A 24,739-nucleotide genomic window follows, 5' to 3' on the forward strand; every position below is an offset into this window, starting at 1 on the left:
CTGCCGCTGGTAAAGCGTGGTGGCACTTACAGTGATATCGCAGGAGCTTTCGCAGAGTCTGTTTTGTGTTTTACAATTATTGGGACCCCCGTGATGATGTCACCTGGAATTTTCTACTGGCTGATACAAAAATAGTATGTTTGGTTACACATCACCCCACGTAAGTTTGGGTCAATTACACTGTACTGGCTGACGCACAATCATAAATATAGTATGTTTGGTTACACATCTCCCCTCTTGTAAGTTTTGGTCAGTTACACTGTAGGCAAAAATCATTTTAAACATCAGGGTCCTGTGTACGGATAATTGTCCTATAGATGTCCACGGAAATGTGATTTCCCTGCTAGACAAAGGTGGTGGGCTTTTACTAAAAGAGAATCTTCTCCTTGGATGAAGGATTGGATTCTGGGGAGAAAATGGTTTAATTCTGGTTTACAGAGAAGATTATTCAAATAATTAATGAACAAACTATATTCAATAGTTTTGCTAAATAATTGTATCTAATTTGGATGTTGTTTGTATATTCCATTAAGTATCTTGAAAATGAAGGACTAGTTACTGTCAATGATTGATGCTCGAATCCATGTGTTTTTCTTACTTCCTTTTGCCTTGTCCTCTTGGACGAGTTTCCGTTGTTCTAGCTGTTCCTTGTAACTTGTACTGTGTCACCTTGTATGGCGCTTTTTCTTTTGTTGTGTTTATGTTTTATTGCATGGCGATACAGAACCTTATAACATAACAGCGATAATGATTACATCATTTACATATTCCTTTTATAGTCCTATGAAAAATAAGCCAATCAACACTTTAAATATCAGGACATAATTACAGTATTCTGCTAGTCCTAGGGGTATATTCAATTGACGTTGAAAGCTGCCGTCTGTCGAAAAGACGGCAGTTTTCGATTTTTTCTAGGTCGGAAGGGGTTCCAACCTATTCAATATATTCGACAAGTCGAGGAATTCGACTTGTTGAAAAGCACGTGGATCGGTGGAATAGCTGCCGATCCACGTGCTTTTGTCGAAAACGGTTTTGGCCCCCTTTTCGACCATCTCAGTCCGAGATAAAAAAATGTCGGACTGAGATGTAGGACCCAGAGCAGGAGAGGAAGGGGGGGGGAGCCGCAGGCAGATGGGGTAGAGCCGCGGGCAGACAGGGGAGATCAGCGCTACAGCGCAGCGCTGCAGCAGGATGTCTCACAGCCGCGCCGCTCACGACAGCGTCCACCCGGCTCCAGCAAGTGAGGTCACGCTTGCTGGAGCTGGGTGGACACTGCCGTGAGGTCGGGCGGCTTTGTGACATCCTCCTGCAGCGCTACTGTAGCGCTGCTCTCCTCCGTCTGCCCGCGGCTGTCCCCGCTGGTCTCCCCGCGGCTCCTCCCCCTCTCCTCCTCTCCTCCTCTGGGTCCCTCATCTCAATTTGACTTTTTAAAAGTTGAATTGAGATGAGATTTGAATTGGGGTTGTCGGATCCATTCCGACAAATGCATGTCGGAATGGATCCGACCCTAATTGAATAAATCTCCTTATTTATTGCACAAAAATAAACCAACATACGGAATCCCCGTGCGTAAAAGTAGTTACAGTACTTTGTAGAACCACATTTGGCAGCAATTAGGGAAGTAACGGTGCGTGGATTTATCAGCCTCTACATTTGGACCAAACTGCTGCAGCTCATTGATGTTTGAGGACATTAGTTTTTAATCAGCTCGATTGTAATATCTGTCATGGGCCGACCACTGTGTCGTCCACTGCAGGGTCGGCGGCTCCCACCAGCTCTTAAAATGCCCCTGCACCGCTTTCTTAAGGTGCAGCCACAACAGGTACTTAGGATCATTGGGCCTAATTCAGATCTGATCGCTGTTGTGTGAAATCGCACATCGTCTGATTATCGAATGACTGCGCATGCGTACGGATGATAATGCGAAAGCGCGAGACCAAACTGTGAACAAATCCAGCGTCTTTTTTGATCGCTAGGTGAACACAGGCTGATTGACAGGAAGTGGACATATGGGGGTGGTAACTGGCCGTTTTCTGGGAGTGTCAGGAAAAACGCAGGCGTTCCCAAGCATTTTCTGGGCGTGTGTGTAACGTCCGCTCCGGCCCGATCAGCCTGTTTCCTTTGCACTGTAGGAGTAAGTCCTGGGCTGCGCACAGACTGGAAGAATCATTCAATGGCGAGTGAGTTGTGAACGGATTTGCAGCTGACCGGTGTTTGCAAAGCTTTTCGCACGGCGTACGCAGACTTGCACGGGGCGGATTTTCACTCTGTCTGGGCGGCGACTATCTGATAGCAAACCTCTGCAAATTCACAGAGGTGCAATCAGGTCTTAATTAGGCCCACTGTCCTGTTGCAATATCTGATTTCGGCCAAGCTTCGGTTGAAGAGATGGTCTTACGTTTTCCTCAATAATAAGCTGATGTAGAAAGGAGTACATGATGGGCTCAGTGATTTACAAATGTCAAATCCTGTGGCTGCAAAACGTACCCGGAGTATCACCCTTCCGCCATTGTTCTTGAGGATTGGAAGTTCTTGTAGTGAGACGCAAAGTATGGTTTTTGTCAAACGTGGTGCCGTGTTTTAAGACCCATTATGGTCAGAGGACATTCTTCTAGAAGTCTTGTGTTTGTTCATAAACAACTTTGAAAATGTCAGCCGAACTGTGTTTGATGTTTGGTGATGGGGTGTTCTCCTGGCTACCAGTCTATACTTGCTTTGCCTCTTTTCTGATGGGTCATGAATTTTAACATTTACCCTGTAGGTTTTTGGGATGTAGCTTCTTTGTGTTTTCAGCTTTCTTGGAGCATCATACTGTCTGATCCTTGCTGGGAAGATTGGCAGCGGTGTTCAGTGCTGTCCATACGTTAATGATCTTTCTTACAGTAGAATGAGCGACATTGTGTGAAAGTAGGCTTCTAACCCTTTCCAGACTGATGGACACCAACAATAACTTCTCTGAGATCATTACAGATATCTCTTCTCCATGGCCTAAGCTGTCAAAGGTTCTGCAGTTATATAGAAGTGGTGGCACTTCCTAACAATCAGATACGGATTAGCAGCACCTGGCTCACATGACTTTCTTTATTGAGCAGTACGGGTGTATGTCTATTCCACATGTGACTTCTTCACGTTCTTTTGTCTTTTATAAAGGTTTCATTTATTGTAGCTTAGAAGACCTTGTCTAGAAACATAACAAATTGTAATTACAGGTAACAAATTAATAAAGTAATTACAGGTGGAAAAAAAGGAGATACAAATAGCAAACAGTGGTACATAAAATGTAACAATTAACCGACAGAGGCCACGGGCCTGGGTACGGAGTAGGGTTATATGGCCAAATCCGTTGCCGGTGACCACACAGAAGGTGCCAACGGCCGCACAGGGTCGACATTTGCCCACCATTGCAGCTGACCAGGCAGCGCCCGCACTGGGCCCATCCAACAAGCCCAGGCACAGATAATTAGTACTTGGAGCTGATTGGCTGGTCAGTTATCACTCTTTATCTGTCTCCAATTTATCTCTTGCTAAGGCTAAGGCTTAATACATTTGGGTCTAGGTGAGTTTTAGATGATACGCAGATATGAAAGAGGGTGTACTTTTTTTTACTATTGTGCTATTTTTTTTTTATAGATGCCTTTGTTTAGTAAAATAGTTGTCATGAAATACTTCATAATGAAAAATGTAGATCGTGTGCAATGGAATACAAAGAAAGCATTGAACATCTCACATGAACTGTACATCACAATTATTGTTAAACTATTAATTTTACAATTACTGTAACAAATAAAATCAAAATAAGTGAAATAGTGAAAAGAAGAGAGGTATTGGCCGGGGGGGACCTGGGGTCAGAGGAGTAGGCAACATTCGGTACACTAAGTAACCGGGAAAGGACAAGCTTCATACTGTTCCAGGTAGCAATCTCTGACAGGAAGAGTACGAAGGGTCCATGGAATTTAAGTACAGTATCATTAAGAAGGGCCGTTGCATACTCCATCGAAGTATGTACCAAATTTTACCAAGTAAGGCTTGCATTGAGGGAGCCTCTTGTGCTTCCAATTTACAGCAATCAAAGTTTAGCCACATTATGAATGTGGCCACACAATTTATTTTGAGGTTTACATAAAGATCTCAGGGGCTTACAGTAGAGCACATGTAATGAGTCCTTAGGTAGGGGGCCCGGGAAAATATGGTTCAGCCTTTTAGGCACCATGTACCAGTGTGAATACACTTTAAAAGAATTTCCCTTTATGTAGGTGTTAATAGAAACTTTAGCCACCCATTGCCTGATGTCCGTCCATTCTTTGTCCCCTGGGCCAGTGGTTCCCAAACTTTTTTGAATTGCGGCGCCCTAAAGTAACAGAATTTCTTTCACGGCGCCCCTAGGCCAAGTTTCTTATTGAGAAGTTTGCAAAAAAATATTAAATTAAGTAAATAGTGTTTATATGTCATCCTTAGAGTCAGTTGTGGGGTGATGGACAAGATTTGCTTCTGTTTGTCCACATATTTTATGACTGACAGCCACCAGTGCTGGATTTGCCTATGACATTGACCGTAAATAATTTGAATTGGTCCCGAACCACCAATGCAAGGCATCCCTGCAAGTGCCTTGAGGCACCCCAGGGTGCCACGGCACACAGTTTGAGAACCTTTGCTCTAGGCTAATTCCCAGGTCCCGCTCCCAGATCCGCTCAAATGGTTCCTTGAACTCAGAGTGTGAAGCGGTTAATAACGAATAGAACATTGAGATACTGCCCTTGCACCTTGGATCATAAATATGGCTGCGCTCAAATGAAGTGGGTTATCTCATTTTGTAAAGGGCTTACCATATTTTTCACACAAGTCAGCAGAGTTTGGGGGAGCAAAGTCACCTTAAATCTAAAAGTCTGTTCAGTTTATCCCATACCTGCAATACGGCCCTCACACAGGGACCCTCCAGAACTGAGGCTGGTCTCATAATTGGAGGAAGCCATGGAAGAAAGCTCATGGAATGGTCACCCACCATGTCACTTGCAAGGAGGACTCGTTTTTTACTCCCCTCTACTATGTGCCAAGGCACAATGTGGCTCAACTGTGTTGCATAAAAATAATGCTCAAAAACGGGTAGTCCTACACCACCATTAATTAGCCAACCATGTTCTGCAGCGTCTGGGTATTTTATTGGACCACATAAATAAGCCACACAGTGACTGGATTTCACGTAGATAGGAGGCTGTAACCATTATGGGAACCTTCTGAAAAATATACACTGCTCAAAAAAATAAAGGGAACACTAAAATAACACATCCTAGATCTGAATGAATGAAATATTCTTATTAAATAATTTTTTCTTTACATAGTTGAATGTTCTGACAACAAAATCACACAGAAATTATCAATAGAAATCAAATTTATTAACCCATGGAGGTCTGGATTTGGAGTCACACTCAAAATTAAAGTGGAAAAACACATTACAGGCTGATCCAACTTTGATGTAATGTCCTTAAAACAAGTCAAAATGAGGCTCAGTAGTGTGTGTGGCCTCCACGTGCCTGAATAACCTCCCTAGAACCCACACAAGTTCAGGTAGTGCAGCTCATCCAGGATGGCACATCAATGCGAGCTGTGGCAAGAAGGTTTGCTGTGTCTGTCAGCGTAGTGTCCAGAGCATGGAGACGCTACCAGGAGACAGGCCAGTACATCAGGAGACGTGGAGGAGGCCGTAGGAGGGCAACAACCCAGCAGCAGGACTGCTACCTCCGCCTTTGTGCAAGGAGGAACAGGAGGAGCACTGCCAGAGCCCTGCAAAATGACTTCCAGCAAGCCACAAATGTGCATGTGTCTACTCAAACGATCAGAAACAGACTCCATGAGGGTGGTATGAGGGCCCGACGTCCACAGGTGGGGGTTATGCTTACAGCCCAACACCGTGCAGGACGTTTGGCATTTGCCAGAGAACACCAAGATTGGCAAATTTGCAACTGGCGCCATGTGCTCTTCACAGATGAAAGCAGGTTCTCACTGAGCACATGTGACAGACGAGACAGAGTCTTGAGACGCCAAGGACAACGTTCTGCTGCATGCAACATCCTCCAGCATGACCGGTTTGGCAGTGGGTTAGTAATGGTGTGGGGTGGCATTTATTTGGGGGGCCGCATAGGTAGCCTGACTGTCATTAGATACCGAGATGAGATCCTCAGACCCCGTGTGAGACCATATGCTGGTGCGGTCGGCCCTGGGTTCCTCCTAATGCAAGACAATGCTAGACCTCTTGTGGCTGGAGTGTGTCAGCAGTTCCTGCAAGACGAAGGCATTGATGCTATGGACTGGCCCACCCGTTCCCCAGACCTGAATCCAATTGAGCACATCTGGGACATCATGTCTCGCTCCATCCACCAACGCCACGTTGCACCACAGACTGTCCAGGAGTTGGCGGATCCTTTAGTCCAGGTCTGGGAGGAGATCCCTCAGGAGACCATCCGCCACCTCATCAGGAGCATGCCCAGGTGTTGTAAGGAGATCATACAGGCACGTGGAGGCCACACACACTACAGAGCCTCATTTTGACTTGTTTTAAGGACATTACATCAAAGTTGGATCAGCCTGTAGTGTGTTTTTCCACTTTAATTTTGAGTGTGACTCCAAATCCAGACCTCCATGGGTTATATCAGTGTTCCCTTTATTTTTTTGAGCAGTGTATAACGGCCTATAGCAGCAGCTAAAAGATTTTATAGAATCTAATACACACCATTTTGGGGCCTGGGATACGTGGACACAGAGTGACTGGTCCAAGGTCCAAAAGAGCCTATGCTGGGACTCAAATCACTGCCTCCAGCACATTTCCCAGTCTGTGCCCTCAGCGGGATCAGTATGTGATCCTGGCGGATGGATTGCCGACAGTCACAATGTGGCCTCGATCCTCACAGGGGTGAGGTAAGTATTCTACCTTCCCCCCTACCTCTAACCGTCCCTTACCACAGCCTAATCCTAACCTCCCCCCGTAGTGCGTAAAACCTAACCCCCCACCTTTCCTCAGCCTAACCCTAACCCCCCTCCTTAGTGCCTAAACCTAATCCCCCACCTTTCCGCAGACTAACCCTAACCCCCCCCCCCCCCTCCCCCGGGTAACGGCTAAACCTGCCCATCTCCCCCGCCTAACCCTCCCGGCCACACTTACTTTCAGGATCCCAGCTGTCGATATTCTGGCGTCGGGATGCTGACCTGGTCGGGATTCTGACATTGGTGTTCTGACACGTGTCGGGATTCCGGCGACGGTATTTTGGCTGCCCTGATCCAGACAGCCGGGATCTTGTATGTATACCCCTTAAACACTGAACTGTTTTATTTTGGCCGCAAAATAGAACCTTGCCCTCAGCCGTATGGGACCACCCAGGGGCTGGTGGATGGAAATCATTGCAAACAGTTCAGTTTTACTGTATATCATTATATTTTACACTTGTACACTTTGAAGAATTATTTTTCTTTGTGTTGGCTTCATAATATTTTTAATGGAAGTTTAGACGAATCTGCCGATACCTTGCTAGGGCGATATACGGGGGTGATTCAAACCTAATCGCTGGGCTGCAAACTTTGCTGTCCTGCATTCAGATAGTCGCCGCCCCCAGGAGGAGTGTATATTCGCCGTGAAAGTGTGCGATCCTATGTGTACACCGAGCTGCAAAACTCCACTGTGTGCATTCTCTGCGCAGCCCAGGACTTACTCCTACAGTGCGATGAGAACAGTTATAGGGGCCCATACTTAGAGGTGTGGCCAGCCTACAAAGGGGGTGTGGCCAGCCTCCACACAGGCTTGAAATACACAATAGTTTAGTGCAGTGTAATGCAACATATCTACCATGTATAATACAAGTGCACAGTCTGGAACCTGATACCTAGAGGAAGGAGTGGCCCCTCAGGCAGTCGGGCCTACCGGTGCTTTCCCTGGTACCCCTGTGGGCCAATCCGACCCCGATCCCAGTAAATGGTCAGTTACCACCCACAAACCGCTTCCTCCTGTCAACCTCCTTGCAAACACCCGACCATCCCGTCACTGACAGGCGATGCCCTTTGTTGTTGTCCGACGCTCGTGCACATTGCGGTGCATACGCATGCGCTGTTACTACCTGATCTCCCACTGTGCGAAAATACACAGCAGCAATCAGATCTGAATCACCCTCTAAGTACATAAGGTGGCACTTACTATTACTTATGAGGAATGGGTTTTACAGGGAAGTACAAGGATGGAATGGAGGTGGGGTCAGGCAGAGTGTAGACAGTCTAGACGGTAGAGTACCGATGAGTCTTCCCTAATGAGATCATATAGGTTAGAACTGATTTATTTTTATTTTTGTGGGGACAGTGAAATTTAGGCGCAATCCCTACTTACTTATTTTCCATTTACATTTTCTAGGGTACGTTTGCCATACACAGTGGGCAGCGTGACGATAGAAACCATCTCGGGCTACGTGCTTGTGAGGCAGCAGTACGTGTTTACCTTGGCTTGGGATAGCAGGTCCTCCGTTTACCTCAGGATGAGCCTGGACTATGTTGGCAGAACCCAAGGACTTTGTGGGAATAATAACTGGATCCCTCAGGACGATCTGGTGACGAGTTACGGTGAGTTGGATTTTTTCCCTGCGATGATAGTGTTTATCCTGTACGAGAAAATGTGTTGTTATAGAGCATTATATTAATACATTTGTGATTATTCATTAATTGTCACACAAGATGGCACTGGGTCTTGTCTTGGATTACCACGTGGTAGGGGCTGCAAGAAAAAAAAGTTGAATTAATTCCTATTGAAATTACCCCACCTAAAATTCTTGCGGCCAATTGAATAGAAAAAACCCTACGGGCAGCCGCACTTTCACCCACCACGTGAAGAAAAGAAACAATGCACCCATTTCAGTATGCCCCTTAGTTTTCTCAGGCAGCCAGGCATTTGTGTCTTATATCAGCCATCAAGGAGGCACAATATGTTTTAGCATGATGAGAGAAGTCTTTTAATACTATGGGCCATCCGGCAGGTATATTAGCAGCGACAGGTAATAGAGCAGGTACCTTGTGCCGCAGTATGTTTCATGCCGGAAAGTGGGCAATGGACACTCAGATGTTGCTTGAGGAATGTGTACAATTACATAGGTGTGGTCTTCTGATCCCGCCATGGTGGCCACTCATCTGAGCATGGTTCTCTCATTCTTTGCAGCCAGCGGTGTTAGAGCGATGGTTCCCTCCACTTCAACCAGACCAGCAAGGTCACATAAACCCAGGCTTTGGAAACTGACGGCCTTGGAAAACGGTTGTTAGGTCGACACAATTTAGGTCGACAGTCATTAGGTCGACCACTGAAGGTCAACCTGAGCATTAGGTTGACATGTACTAGGTCAAAAGGTCGACATGAGGTTTAAAAAAAAAATGTTTTAATTTTTTTAATTTTTCCATACTTGACGATCCACGTGGACTACGACTGTAACCTGTGCCGAGCGCAGCGAGGCACCTTGCCCGAAAGTGAGCCATGCGAGGGGACGCGGTGCACTAATTGGGCTTCCCCGTCACTATACGAAGAAAACGACAACAAAAAAAACCATAAAAACTCACGTCTACCTTTTCCATGTCGACCTTGTTCATGTCGACCTTTTGTCCACATCGACCTAGGGTGTGTAGACCAATTGGTGTCGACCTAAGGTGTGTCGACCTTTTTGGTGTCGACCTGGAGTCCCAGACCCGTTAGGAATATATGGTATTGTGTAACAGGCGGTGTTAGGAATATATGGTATTGTGTAACAGGCGGTGTTAGGAATATATGGTATTGTGTAACAGGCAGTGTTAGGAATATATGGTATTGTGTAACAGGCGGTGTTAGGAATATATGGTATTATGTAACAGGCAGTGTTGGAAATATATGGTATTGTGTAACAGGCGGTGTTAGGAATATATGGTATTGTGTAACAGGCGGTGTTAGGAATATATGGTATTGTGTAACAGGCGGTGTTAGGATTATATTGTGTAACAGGCGGTGTTAGTAATATATGGTATTGTGTAACAGGCGGTATTAGGAATATATGGTATTGTGTAACAGGCAGTGTTAGGATTATATGGTATTGTGTAACAGGCGATATTAGGAATATATGGTATTGTGTAACAGGCGGTGTTAGGAATATATGGCATTCTGTAACAGGCGGTGATAGGAATATATGGCATTCTGTAACAGGCGGTGTTAGGAATATCACTAATAGTGTCTGGCGCTAGTTGTTTATATAATTGCGGATGGGTGCATGTATCCACAGTCTATCCCACAAAAATACTTAAGATATAATTTAATATTAGTAATTCTTACAACTCATATAGTCTATAAAGCAGCAAAAGGTATAGTGGCCTGTGGATATAGCCAACACAATCCCACCTGACTAAAACCAGATGTAAACTTGAACAAACTCTATAACCCCTTGCGCTAATATACTTAACTAGGTGCTTCATCGCGCCCTACGGGCGCTCTTCACACCGTCGCAAGGGGCTACGCCCCCTTAACCCTTGCATGCCTTTCTGGGGTTTAATATTTGTATTATATGGAGTATTACCTGCATTCCTTTGTTAGTGGTTAAATATTGCACAATGAAAGGGCGTGCGATGGTGAAGGAGGCGCAGCCCCTTGCGACGGCGTGAACAGCACCTGCAGGGCACGATGTACAGAATGTAGCGGGTGCGGGGGGGACTGCGGATGGTGTCTGTAGATGCTGCGGGTGGAGGGGAGGCAGAAGTGGGGGTGGGGCCCGGATGGGGAAGGTTCGGGAGGTGCTGCGCGTGGGGGAGGGGCAGAGGAGTGGGGGATGCAGATGGGGGAGGGGTCCGGAGGCACTGCAAGTGGGGGAGGGGCAGGGGTGCCACGGGTGGGAGAGGGGCAGGTGTGGGGATGTTGTGGATGGGTGAAGGGTTCCGGAGGTGCTGTGGGATGGGTGTGCCGGGGGTTGGGTAGGGGACCGCAGGCACCATGGGTAGGGTAGGGGCAGGTACGGGTGTTGCGGCGGTGGTGGAGGGGCAGGTGCGGGGGTGCCATTGGTGGGGGAGGGGTGGGTGAGGGGGGGACCGCTGATGGAGGAGGGTGTCTGCAGATGCTGCGGGTGGAGGGGGGCAGGTGTGGGGGGAGACGTATAAGGGGGGTGAATGGTGGAAGGGGCCTGGAGGTGCTGTGGGTGGTGAAGGGGTGGAGGAGTGGGAGCCACGGGTGGTGTAGGGGGTCTGGAGGCACAGCATGTGGGGGAGGGGTGGAGTGCCGCATGTGGTGGAGGGGAAGGTGCGGAGGTGTAGTGCATTGGGGAGAGGTCTGGAGGCGCTGCGGGTACTGTACATGCCATAAAAGGTAGTTGGAGGGTATGCAGTAACAGGGCCAGGACAGGGGTGACAGGGTCAGTACAGGGTTGACGGGGCCAGGACAGGGTTGACGGGGCCAGGACAAGGGTGACGGGGCCAGGACAGGGGTGACAGGGCCAGGACAGAAATGATAGGGACAGGATAGGGGTGACAGGGCCAGGGTAGGGGCGGCAGGACCAGGACAGGGGTGACGGGGCCAGTATAGGGTTGACAGGGCAAGCACAGGGGTGACAGGGCCAGGATAGGGGTAACAGGGCCAGCATAAGGGTGACAGGGCCAGGATAAGGGTGAAAGGGCCAGGATAAGGGTGAAAGGGCCAGAATAAGGGTGGCAGGGCAAGGCCAGGGGTGACAGGGACATGACAGAACACAGGGCACGGGAGAGATTGGTATTAGGGACAAAACAGTGGTGACAGACAGATGTGTCTTACCGGAGTCACTGCTGCTGGCTGCTGCTGTTCCATTCCAACCTGTTGGGATCTGCTGCTGCTGGAGACTTGGCATGGCTGACTCTCTCAGGCTGGAGTCCTGCTTTCTCTGCCAGTCCGCATCCCTCCCCTCCTCCTCAGTCACACACCGCAGACCTCGCGCAGCTGCCGGGCACTGTGGTAAGGTGAGACTGGAAATGACTGGTTAGCCCCCAGGAGATGCTGCGGCTGGAGGGAGGAGGGGGTCATAGCATGCACGTGGCGCGGACCTCACGGCTTCCGGGCACTGTGGTAAGGGGAGACTGGGAGTGACTGGTTAGCTCCCAGGAGACGCTGCGGCTGGAGGGAGGAGTGGGTCAGAGCCTGCAAGCAGCTCGGATTTCTGCAGCGCTACCCGCCAGCTAAAGTGTGTGAATGAGCTGGGCGCACTCCACTGCGGGTGGCAGCGCTGCAGCTAGCGGTGGGGTTGCCGGGGCTGGAGATAACAGAGGCAGTATGGAACCTGCACAGCGGCAGGTGCCCCACTAAACTGCAGCTAAGAAGCGTGGAGTGTGTCAGAAAGTGACGCTCCTCCGCACCAGAGAGACCCTGCTGAGTATGCCGATGTGGGGGGTCAAGCACACAGTGAGCCGGTGCCCGTCTGTCTGTATGACATACCCCTCACACACCCCCATATCTCCCAAATGTCCCGATTTTCGCGGAACAGTCCCATTTTTTGGGGTCTGTCCCGCTGTCCCACCCGCGGGTCGCAGTGTCCGGCGGTGGGGGGGGGGGGGCAGTTGGAAAGCTCCTGTACTCGCTGTTCTGCTTAGCAGAGCAGCGGTGAATAGTGGAGACAGGGAGAGGGGCAGGGCCGGCTCCAGGCCTACTAGCACCCTGAGCGAGAAAATGTAAAAGCGCCCCCCCCCCCATGCGCGCTCCCGGAAAAGTGGGTGTGGTCTCTGGGAAAGTGGGTGTGGCCTCTGGAAAAGTGGGCGTGGCATCGTAACTTCATATCATCAAACTATAAACATATTTTCACACAATTAGCAGCCTTACACATAGCCACAGTAGTGTTCCTTACACACAATGTCTCCAGTATAGTGCCAGATACACATAATGTGCAGTGCCAGCTACACATGACATGCCCCGCAGCAGTGCCAGCTACACATGACATGCCCCGCAGCAGTGCCAGCTACACATGACATGCCCCGCAGCAGTGCCAGCTACACATGACATGCCCCGCAGCAGTGCCAGCTACACATGACATGCCCCGCAGCAGTGCCAGCTACACATGACATGCCCCGCAGCAGTGCCAGCTACACATGATAGTGTTCACTTTTTAGGGCATGGTGCTGATCACAGGGAGGGCACATTTTTAAGTTAGGAGGGCAAAATGATGTACATACTGCTTGTTGTTCTCATACCTATATGCGAAAGCATGGACAGTGCGCGCCGAAGGCGCGCAGCAAAAATTAAGGGGAGTTACTTCGTGGGGAAGGTACGTGGCCACATAATAGTGGCAATTTGCATTACACCACACAGTAGTGCAGCTAATACACACTGCACCAGGTAGAACCTCCTATACACTTTGCGCCAGGCACAGCACTGAGACACATTGCCTAGCCACAGACGCCTAGCGGGAACACTACATGACATGCTCCCCAGCAGTGCCAGCTACACGTGACATGCCCCCCAGCAGTGCCAGCTACACGCGACATGCTCCCCAGCAGTGCCAGCTACACGCGACATGCTCCCCAGCAGTGCCAGCTACACGCGACATGCTCCCCAGCAGTGCCAGCTACACGTGACATGCCCCCCCCAGCAGTGCCAGCTACACGTGACATGCCCCCCAGCAGTGCCAGCTACATAAATGGCCACACAGTGCCAGATATGCACCCACAGTGCCATATATAAAAATGCCCCCACAGTGCCAGATATGCCCCCAAAGGGCCAGATACATAAATGCCCCCAGTGCCAGATACATAAATGCCCACACATTGCCAGATGCATAAATGCCCCCAGTGCCAGATGCATAAGTGCCCACACAGTGCCAGATGCATTATTGCCCCTCACAGTGTCAGATACATTAATGCCCCCAGTGCCAGATATGCCCCCACAGTGCCAGATACATTAATGCCCCCAGTGCCAGATATGTCCCCACAGTGCCAGATAAATAAATGCCCCCCACAGTGCCAGATAAATAAATGCCCCCCACAGTGCCAGATAAATAAATGCCCCCACAGTGCCAGATAAATAAATGCCCCCAGTGCCAGATAAATAAGTGCCCCCACAGTGCAGATAAATAAATGCCCCCAGTGCCAGATAAATAAGTGCCCCCACAGTGCAGATATACCCCCACAGTGCCAGATACATAAATACCCCCACAGTGCCGATATGCCCTCCCAGTGCCAGATACAGAAATTAAGGGGAGTTACTTCGTGGGGAAGGTATGTGGCCACATAATAGTGGCAATTTGCATTACACCACACAGTAGTGCAGCTAATACACACTGCACCAGGTAGAACCTCCTATACACTTTGCGCCAGGCACAGCACTGAGACACATTGCCTAGCCACAGACGCCTAGCGGGAACACTACATGACATGCTCCCCAGCAGTGCCAGCTACACGTGACATGCCCCCCAGCAGTGCCAGCTACACGCGACATGCTCCCCAGCAGTGCCAGCTACACGCGACATGCTCCCCAGCAGTGCCAGCTACACGCGACATGCTCCCCAGCAGTGCCAGCTACACGCGACATGCTCCCCAGCAGTGCCAGCTACAGGTGACATGCCCCCCCCAGCAGTGCCAGCTACACGTGACATGCCCCCCAGCAGTGCCAGCTACATAAATGGCCACACAGTGCCAGATATGCACCCACAGTGCCATATATAAAAATGCCCCCACAGTGCCAGATATGCCCCCAAAGGGCCAGATACATAAATGCCCCCAGTGCCAGATACATAAATGCCCACACATTGCCAGATGCATAAATGCCCCCAGTGCCAGATGCATAAGTGCCCACACAGTGCCAGATGCATTATTGCCCCTCACAGTGTCAGATACATTAATGCCCCCAGTGCCAGATATGCCCCCACAGTGCCAGATACATTAATGCCCCCAGTGCCAGATATGTCCCCACAGTGCCAGATAAATAAATGCCCCCCACAGTGCCAGATAAATAAATGCCCCCCACAGTGCCAGATAAATAAATGCCCCCACAGTGCCAGATAAATAAATGCCCCCAGTGCCAGATAAATAAGTGCCCCCACAGTGCAGATATACCCCCACAGTGCCAGATACATAAATACCCCCACAGTGCCGATATGCCCTCCCAGTGCCAGATACAGAAATGCCCCCACAGTGCCAGATACATACATGCCCCCACAGTGCAGATACATAAATGCCCCCACAGCGCAGATATGCCCCCACAGTGCCAGATAAATAAATGCCCCCACAGTGCCAGATAAATAAATGCCCCCAGTGCCAGATAAATAAGTGCCCCCACAGTGCCAGATAAATAAATGCCCCCAGTGCCAGATAAATAAATGCCCCCAGTGCCAGACAAATAAGTGCCCCCACAGTGCAGATATACCCCCACAGTGCCAGATACATAAATACCCCCACAGTGCCAGATACATACATGCCCCCACAGTGCCGATATGCCCCCCCAGTGCCAGATACAGAAATGCCCCCACAGTGCCAGATACATACATGCCCCCTCACAGTGCACAGATAAATGTCCCCCCCCCCCACAGTGCCAGATAAATGAATGCCCCCACAGTGCCAGATAAATGCCCCCCACAGTGCCACATGTGCCCCCAGTACCTGCTGTGCCGAGGCCGAGGGAGGGTGAGTGCTGCTGTGCTGCCAAGGCCGAGGGAGGGTGAGTGCTGCTGTGCGCGCCCGCTGTCTGTGCGCGCTGTGCGGCGCCGGTGTCTGACATCAGACGCCGGCGCCGCATAGCGCACAGTGCCAACCGGGACTCGGAGGACAGCAGGGGAGATCAGGGCCGGCTCCAGGCTCCGACATGGCGGCGCCAGCGCACGGCGCCCATTAAGGGTGGCGCCCTGCGCGGCCGCTCGAGTCGAACATGCCTCGAGCCGGCCCTGGAGAGGGGGCATCAGGGGGTACGGATTACGGGGGGGGGGTTCCAGCAGCAGAGCCGGATTAAGGGGGGGGGGGGGGCAGGCGGTACGTACCGTTGGCCCCACAGTTTTAGGGGGCCCCCCGGCTGGAGTAGCTCTGTCCCAGCTCAGAAGCTCCCCCGTCCTGCCAGCAACAGCGGCAGCATTGTGCTACAGTCAGCACACGCTGCTGCGTGTTGGCAGGTCTGTGGTGTTGCAGGGAGGCAGCAGTCTCCCTGCTTTCTTCTCCCTGTGCGGGTGTGTAGGGGGAGCGACCACCTCCTCTGGATTTACCTCTAGCTGAGGGGCCAAAATACCATTAAAAAAAAATAAAAAAAAAAAATCCCGGAATTTGCATAAGGGGGCGTGGCCGCGCGGGGCGCGATTAGGCCACGCCCCCAACCCACAGCAGGCACAGCAATGAGCGTCCTCCCGTCTCCCGCTTGTCAGTCTCAGGCAGCGCTGCACATCAATAGGGACCATCAGATGGTGTCAACTGGGTCACACATAGGGCACTTTCTCTAAGAGAAAGTGCCCTATGTGTAACCCAGTTGACACCATCTGCCTGAGACTGACAAGCGGGAGACGGGAGGACGCTATATGCGGCGGCATAAAGACGGGAGCATATTCAGCTGTTTAGCGCCTGCGGTGCGCGGAGCTCCGGGAGCCGGGCTGACATCTCTCTCTCCAAGCCAGTAAGGTGTGTGCACGGGAGCCAGCTTTAGTGGGAGACGGAGGACGCCATTCATGGCAATTGGAAAACGGGAGCTTCTCTCCACAGGTGCTTGCGGTGCACCAAGCCCCGGGTGTTATATCAACTCCTCCATGATTTCCGAACATCTCTCCCATAAGTAAAGAACCATCCGTTATTGTGAGCATCCGGATAAGTGCATTCATTGGTAAAAAAGGCTGCATATTTACCACACCATATGATATATAATTCATTAATTATTTCTAAGCACATCTAATGGGACTGTCCTATTTGGGAACAAAAGTCAAGGACATTATCAATTTTAGGAGTATCAAATAGCCAACTGTGGTCACTATTAGATACATGATCCACCTCTTATGCTCAATTAGTATATAATTTTGTTTGGGGTTTTATCCATATGCGCATATTAATTATTTCAATCGTGTGATGTTTTTTTTGTGATTGATTTTATAGATATTAAAACTATCTTAAAACTACTATATTGAGTTTATTCATGTCCTGTTGCCTCTAATTAAGTATATTAGCGCAAGGGGTTATAGAGGGTGTTAGGAATATATAGCATTCTGTAACAGGCAGTGTTAGGAATATATGGTATTGTGTAACAGGCGGTGTTAGGAATATATGGTATTATGTAACAGGCAGTGTTAGGAATATATGGTATTATGTAACAGGCAGTGTTAGGAATATATGGTATTATGTAACAGGCAGTGTTAGGATTATATGGTATTGTGTAACAGGCAGTATTAGGAATATATGGTATTGTGTAACAGGCGGTGTTAGGATTATATGGTATTGTGTAACAGGCAGTGTTAGGAATATATGGTATTGTATAACAGGCAGTATTAGGAATATATGGTATTGTGTAACAGGCGGTGTTAGGAATATATGTATTGAGTAACAGGCAGTGTTAGGAATATATGGTATTGTGTAACAGGCAGTGTTAGGAATATATGGTATTGTGTAATAGGTGGTGTTAGGAATATATGGTATTGTGTAACAGGCGGTGTTAGGAATATATGTATTGAGTAACAGGCAGTGTTAGGAATATATGGTATTGTGTAACAGGCAGTGTTAGGAATATATGGTATTGTGTAACAGGCAGTGCTAGGAATATATAGCATTCTGTAACAGGCAGTGTTAGGAATATATAGCATTCTGTAACAGGCAGTGTTAGGAATTTATAACATTCTGTAACAGGCAGTGTTAGGAATATACAGCATTCTGTAACAGGCAGTGTTAGGAATATATGGCATTCTGTAACAGGCGGTGTTAGGAATATATAGCATTCTGTAACAGGCGGTATTAGGAATATATAGCATTCTGTAACAGGCAGTGTTAGAAATATACAGCATTCTGTAACAGGCAGTGTTAAGAATATATGGCATTCAGTAACAGGCAGTGTTAGGAATATACGGCATTCTGTAAAAGGTGGTGCTAGGATTATATGGCATTCAGTAACAGGCGGTGTTAGGAATATATGGTATAGTATATGGTATAGTGTAACAGGCGGTATTAGGAATATATGGTATTGTGTAACAGGCAGTGTTAGGAATATATGGTATTATGTAACAGGCAGTGTTAGGAATATATGGTATTATGTAACAGGCAGTGTTAGGATTATATGGTATTGTGTAACAGGCAGTATTAGGAATATATGGTATTGTGTAACAGGCGGTGTTAGGATTATATGGTATTGTGTAACAGGCAGTGTTAGGAATATATGGTATTGTATAACAGGCAGTATTAGGAATATATGGTATTGTGTAACAGGCGGTGTTAGGAATATATGTATTGAGTAACAGGCAGTGTTAGGAATATATGGTATTGTGTAACAGGCAGTGTTAGGAATATATGGTATTGTGTAATAGGTGGTGTTAGGAATATATGGTATTGTGTAACAGGCGGTGTTAGGAATATATGTATTGAGTAACAGGCAGTGTTAGGAATATATGGTATTGTGTAACAGGCAGTGTTAGGAATATATGGTATTGTGTAACAGGCAGTGCTAGGAATATATAGCATTCTGTAACAGGCAGTGTTAGGAATATATAGCATTCTGTAACAGGCAGTGTTAGGAATTTATAACATTCTGTAACAGGCAGTGTTAGGAATATACAGCATTCTGTAACAGGCAGTGTTAGGAATATATGGCATTCTGTAACAGGCGGTGTTAGGAATATATAGCATTCTGTAACAGGCGGTATTAGGAATATATAGCATTCTGTAACAGGCAGTGTTAGAAATATACAGCATTCTGTAACAGGCAGTGTTAAGAATATATGGCATTCAGTAACAGGCGGTGTTAGGAATATATAGCATTCTGTAACAGGCAGTGTTAGGAATATACAGCATTCTGTAAAAGGTGGTGCTAGGATTATATGGCATTCAGTAACAGGTGGTGTTAGGAATATATGGTATAGTGTAACAGACGGTGTTAGGAATATATGGTATTGTGTAACTGTTAGGGTCTCCTGCCCTGTGCTGCCACGTCGTCATGGCAACCGGGAGACAAGTGCTAGTGGAGTAACCTGAGCGCAGCTGATACTCCGGTTCGGGTCTTTTGCTGTGCAGTGGTTATAGGCTCTGTGCACGGCAGGGGATCCGGTGCTGGTTTTTGTGCTCACAGTCTGTGAGGTCTGAGTGGGGCGTGGACAGCACCTGCTTTATAAGGCCTCTTTTCAGGGTAAGCAGATGCTGCTGAATCTTTGTTGGTTAGTCAGTTCATGAAAGTTAGCCAGTACTGTGTAGCTTTGTATTTGTTTGTTGCTTACTGCAAATAGGCCTGGGGATTTGGTATTACACTCTGCCAATCCAGACCTAGCAGTAAGACTGGAGTCAGTCGTTTAGCTTGCTGGTGTTCTGTTACTACTCTGTGAACTTAGCAAGTTTGCGGCTGTATTCTAAGACTTGCCTGTCTAATCCTGTCTCACTGTGCTAGGTGTCAGGGGTCAGTTTAGTGGCAGTAAGCTAAAACCTGTGCACCGCAAGTGAGAATCAGGATTGTGGAGACTCTCCTTGTGTCTATCATTCCATCTCTGACCAAGGAGTTTACTGCCACACCCGTTGGTAACCCTTTAGGGTTTTGCTGTTGCCCTTAGCAACAGCATTTCGGGTTCTCTACGTATTAAAACACAACATCTTGCTTTTTACATCTGAGCAGTTCTAATACAAGGGAGATACCCAGTTCCTTAGCCTCTGGGCTTCTCTGTTCACTTTGTGTGTATTGTGTTACCCTATCACCTTCTGTGTACGTTATGTCATATTCCCCAGTCTGTCTGTAAGTCCATTTGTTTTGCATAACAGTTCAAACACCAGTACATTCCTGCAGACACTGGAGTGCATAACAGTTCTGACACCAGTACTTTCCTGCAGGCACTGGTGTGCATAACATATTCAGCAGCCTAATACTCCTGTTGAAATTTTGTGGGAATATGGAGCATACCCCTCAAAATACGTTGCAACAGGTGGTCGATCAGGTGCAGGTCCTGACTCGACAATTTAATGATTTGTCCATTAAAATGCACACCTCCCAGGCTGCTGGCGGAGCTCCCGCAGCAGCAGCACCTGCAGGGGTTAAGGAGCCGAAAGTAAATCTCCCGGATCGTTTTTCTGGAGATCGCTCGCAGTTCTTTTGTTTCAAGGAGAGCTGCAAGCTATACTTCCGGCTTAGGCCTCAGTCTTCTGGGTCGGAGATTCAGCGGGTGGGCATAGTGATTTCCTTGCTACAAGGAGACCCACAGGTCTGGGCATATGGGTTGCAGCCTGACTGTCCGTCGCTTAAAAGTGTTGATGCTTTTTTTACGGCACTGGGCATGTTGTATGATGACCCTGGCAAGACGGCCTCAGCCGAGGCTCAGATTTCGATCCTTAAGCAAGGGCGAAGGCCAGTTGAGGTTTACTGTACGGAGTTTCGGAGGTTGGCCCATGATACCCAGTGGAATGACCCAGCCCTGAGACACCAGTACCGAAGAGGTCTTTCTAACCAGATAAAGGACCAACTGGTACAATATCCCTTGCCTGATAGCTTGGATCAGCTCATGCAGTTATCCATCCGGGTGGATAGACGGCTGAGAGAGCGTAGGCTTGAAAGGGAGACTGAGATTTCCTTCCTTCCCAAGGGAACCTCAGACTCTGAGGAATTTTCTGAGGAGCCTATGCAGATTGGGGCTACCCGCCTCTCCTCGCGTGAGAAGATGCGGAGGAGACAGCAGGGGTTGTGTTTGTACTGTGGGAATAAAGGTCATGTGGTAGTATCATGCCCAGAAAAGCCGGAAAACTTCAGGGCCTGAGGGTGATGGGAAATATCCTGTCAGGCCAGAAGTCAGAATTTCCCAAGAAGACTTTTATCATTCCGGTGACCTTGAAGATCCTCGGTCAAACTGTCAAGACTGAGGCCTTTGTGGACAGTGGGGCCGACGGGGTTTTTATGGACCGCCAATTCGTTCTGAAACACTCTGTTCCCTTAGTACCCTTGGCATCGGAAATTGAGATTTGTGGGTTAAACGGGGAACCATTATCCCAAGGTAAAATTACCTCTTGCACTAGCCAGATTTCTTTGTTTATTGGAGCCACACACTCTGAAAAATTGTCCTTTTATGTGACTGTCTGTACTTTTGCCCCATTGGTGTTGGGGTTACCCTGGTTAAGGGCCCACAATCCTCAATTTGACTGGGTCTCTGGGGAGATTCTTAGTTGGGGTACTGATTGTTTCAGGAGTTGCTTGAGCCTTCCAGTCAGGCTCTCGCAGCTAAGTTTGCCAGGATTGCCAGGGTGTTATGCAGATTTTGCGGACGTGTTCTCCAAAAAAGTTGCAGAGGTACTACCTCCCCATCGCCCCTATGACTGTGCCATTGATTTGTTGCCAAATGCTAAGCTTCCCAAGAGCAGGTTGTACTCCCTGTCACGTCCTGAGACTCAGGCTATGGCAGAGTACATTCAGGAGAACTTGGCTAAGGGATTTATCAGACCTTCACAGTCTCCAGTTGGGTCGGGGTTCTTCTTCGTGGGTAAAAAGGACGGTTCGTTGCGACCCTGCATCGACTTCAGGGAATTGAACCGTATCACGATTAAAAACTCATACCCACTGCCTCTCATTTCGGTCTTGTTTGACCAGCTTCGTACTGCCACCATTTTTTCTAAGATTGACCTACGCGGTGCGTACAATCTAATCCGAATAAGAGAGGGGGATGAATGGAAGACTGCCTTTAATACCCACTCAGGGCATTATGAATATTTGGTGATGCCTTTTGGGCTCTGTAATGCCCCGGCAGTCTTCCAGGATTTCATGAATGATGTGCTCAGGGAATATTTGGATAGATTCTTAGTTGTATACTTAGATGACATCCTAATCTTCTCCCATTCCCTGGAGGAACATCGGAAGCATGTACGCTTAGTCCTCCAGAAACTCAGAGACCACCGGCTTGGGGCGAAGCTGGAGAAGTGCGAATTTGAAGTTCATCAAATCGCATTTCTAGGATATATTATCTCCCCAGAAGGTTTCCAAATGGAGGGTTCCAAGGTACAGGCAGTCCTGGATTGGGTGCAGCCCACTAGTTTGAAGGCGCTTCAGCGTTTCCTGGGCTTTGCGAATTTTTATAGACGATTTATCGCTGGATTTTCGTCTATAGTGGCACCCTTGGTGGCACTCACTAAGAAAGGGGCGGATGTTGCTCACTGGTCTTGTGAGGCTAAAGCGGCTTTTGCCCGTCTCAAAAGGGCATTTGTTTCGGCCAAGGTGCTGCGACACCCAGACCCAGAGCGTCCTTTTGTGGTGGAGGTGGATGCCTCTGAGATGGGTATTGGGGCAGTGCTTTCTCAGATGGGAGTGTCTGATAATCGCCTTCATCCCTGTGCTTACTTTTCCCGTAAATTTTCGCCTGCCGAGATGAATTATGACGTGGGTAACCGGGAATTGTTGGCTATTAAGGATGCACTCGAGGAGTGGAGACACTGGCTTGAGGGGGCTAAGTTTGTGGTCTCAATTCTCACTGACCATAAGAATCTGGCATATTTAGAGTCAGCGAAGCGTCTCAATGCCAGGCAGGCACGATGGGCTTTGTTTTTTGCTCGCTTTAATTTTTTGATAACATATCGCCCTGGGTCAAAAAACATCAAGGCTAATGCGCTCTCGCGGAGTTTTGCTCCAATCCAGGAGACCACCGAGGAGCCGTTGCCCATTGTTTCCCCATCATGTATTAAAGTGGGCATTACCCAGGAGCTCTTATCATTAGTCCTTAGAGCACAGGAGCAGGCTCCTCCAGACCTTCCGGTAGGTCTTTTGTTTGTGCCTCCTAGGTTAAGACAGCGAGTGTTCCTGGAATTCCATGCCAAGAAGTCGGCAGGTCACCCGGGTATTGCCAGAACTCGGGAGTTGCTATCTAGGGCGGTGTGGTGGCCCTCGGTGGCTAAGGATGTGGATCAGTGGGTTCGGGCATGTGACATCTGTGCCCGAAATAAGACTCCTAGAGGGGTTCCTGTTGGCCCATTACATCCACTCTCTATCCCATCTAAGCCATGGACCCACATTTCAATGGATTTTGTGGTGGACTTGCCCAAATCCTCGGGGATGACAGCCATCTGGGTTGTCGTTGACAGGTTTTCGAAGATGGCGCACTTCGTTCCACTGGTTGGGCTGCCATCAGCCAGACGCCTGTCTGAATTATTTATGCTGCATGTTGTGCGTCTCCACGGGTTGCCACTTGATGTGGTCTCTGACCGCGGATCCCAGTTTGTGGCCAAATTCTGGAGGGCATTTTGTTCCGATCTCCAGATTTCTGTCAGCTTGTCGTCAGGCTACCATCCGCAGTCTAATGGGCAGACTGAAAGGGTGAACCAGTCCTTGGAGCAGTTCCTCAGGTGTTATGTCTCCAAGTGTCAGACTGACTGGGTTGCTCATCTGTCCATGGCGGAGTTTGCCTATAACAACGCGGCTCACTCTGCTACAGGGATCTCTCCCTTCCTTTGTGTGTATGGGCATCATCCTAAGGCCAATTCTTTTGACCCCCTGGACTCCACGCCTGGTGGTTCCTCTGTGGTTTCGGTCCTTAGAGGTATTTGGCGGAAAGTGAAGAAAGCCCTTGTGTCTGTGTCATTAGTGACCAAAAGGGTTTTTGATAAGCGGAAAAGACCTTGCAGCTTCAAATTAGGAGACTTCGTCTGGTTGTCTACCAAGAATTTGAAGTTGAGACAGCCATCTCATAAGTTAGGCCCCCGGTTCATCGGCCCTTATAAGATCACCAGGGTTATCAATCCGGTGGCATTTCAGTTAGATCTGCCCCGTTCTTTGGGTATCAATAAAACATTTCATTGTTCCCTTTTAAAACGGGCGATTAGTAATCCTTCTTCCAGTGGAAGACCTTCCCCTCTTCTGATACGTGGCCAGAGGGAGTTTGTTGTTGAAAGGATTCTTGACTCCAAGGTGGTTCGGGGTCGGCTGTCATTTTTGGTGCACTGGAAGGGGTATGGCCCGGAGGAGCGGTCGTGGGTGCGCAGTTGTGATCTTCATGCCCCCAGACTGATACGCTCTTTCTTCTCGCAGTTCCCCGATAAACCCGGTGGTAGGGGTTCTTTGACCCCTCGTCAGAGGGGGGGTACTGTTAGGGTCTCCTGCCCTGTGCTGCCACGTCGTCATGGCAACCGGGAGACAAGTGCTAGTGGAGTAACCTGAGCGCAGCTGATACTCCGGTTCGGGTCTTTTGCTGTGCAGTGGTTATAGGCTCTGTGCACGGCAGGGGATCCGGTGCTGGTTTTTGTGCTCACAGTCTGTGAGGTCTGAGTGGGGCGTGGACAGCACCTGCTTTATAAGGCCTCTTTTCAGGGTAAGCAGATGCTGCTGAATCTTTGTTGGTTAGTCAGTTCATGAAAGTTAGCCAGTACTGTGTAGCTTTGTATTTGTTTGTTGCTTACTGCAAATAGGCCTGGGGATTTGGTATTACACTCTGCCAATCCAGACCTAGCAGTAAGACTGGAGTCAGTCGTTTAGCTTGCTGGTGTTCTGTTACTACTCTGTGAACTTAGCAAGTTTGCGGCTGTATTCTAAGACTTGCCTGTCTAATCCTGTCTCACTGTGCTAGGTGTCAGGGGTCAGTTTAGTGGCAGTAAGCTAAAACCTGTGCACCGCAAGTGAGAATCAGGATTGTGGAGACTCTCC

The 24,739-nt window shown here is 48.6% G+C and overlaps 1 protein-coding gene across 1 annotated transcript in view; it reads left to right on the forward strand.

Annotated features, from left to right (window-relative positions):
• The window catches only part of OTOG (otogelin), a 416,567-nt gene that overhangs the window by 51,925 nt on the left and 339,903 nt on the right, over positions 1 to 24,739 (forward strand). Inside the window, exon 7 of the mRNA XM_063944165.1 lies at positions 8,387 to 8,592. Within this exon, the coding sequence (XP_063800235.1) occupies positions 8,387 to 8,592 (206 nt within the window). The remainder of the gene's footprint in view (positions 1 to 8,386; positions 8,593 to 24,739) is intronic.

This window comes from Pseudophryne corroboree, chromosome 11 (genome assembly GCF_028390025.1).
Source record: "Pseudophryne corroboree isolate aPseCor3 chromosome 11, aPseCor3.hap2, whole genome shotgun sequence".
Lineage (NCBI taxonomy): Eukaryota > Metazoa > Chordata > Amphibia > Anura > Myobatrachidae > Pseudophryne > Pseudophryne corroboree.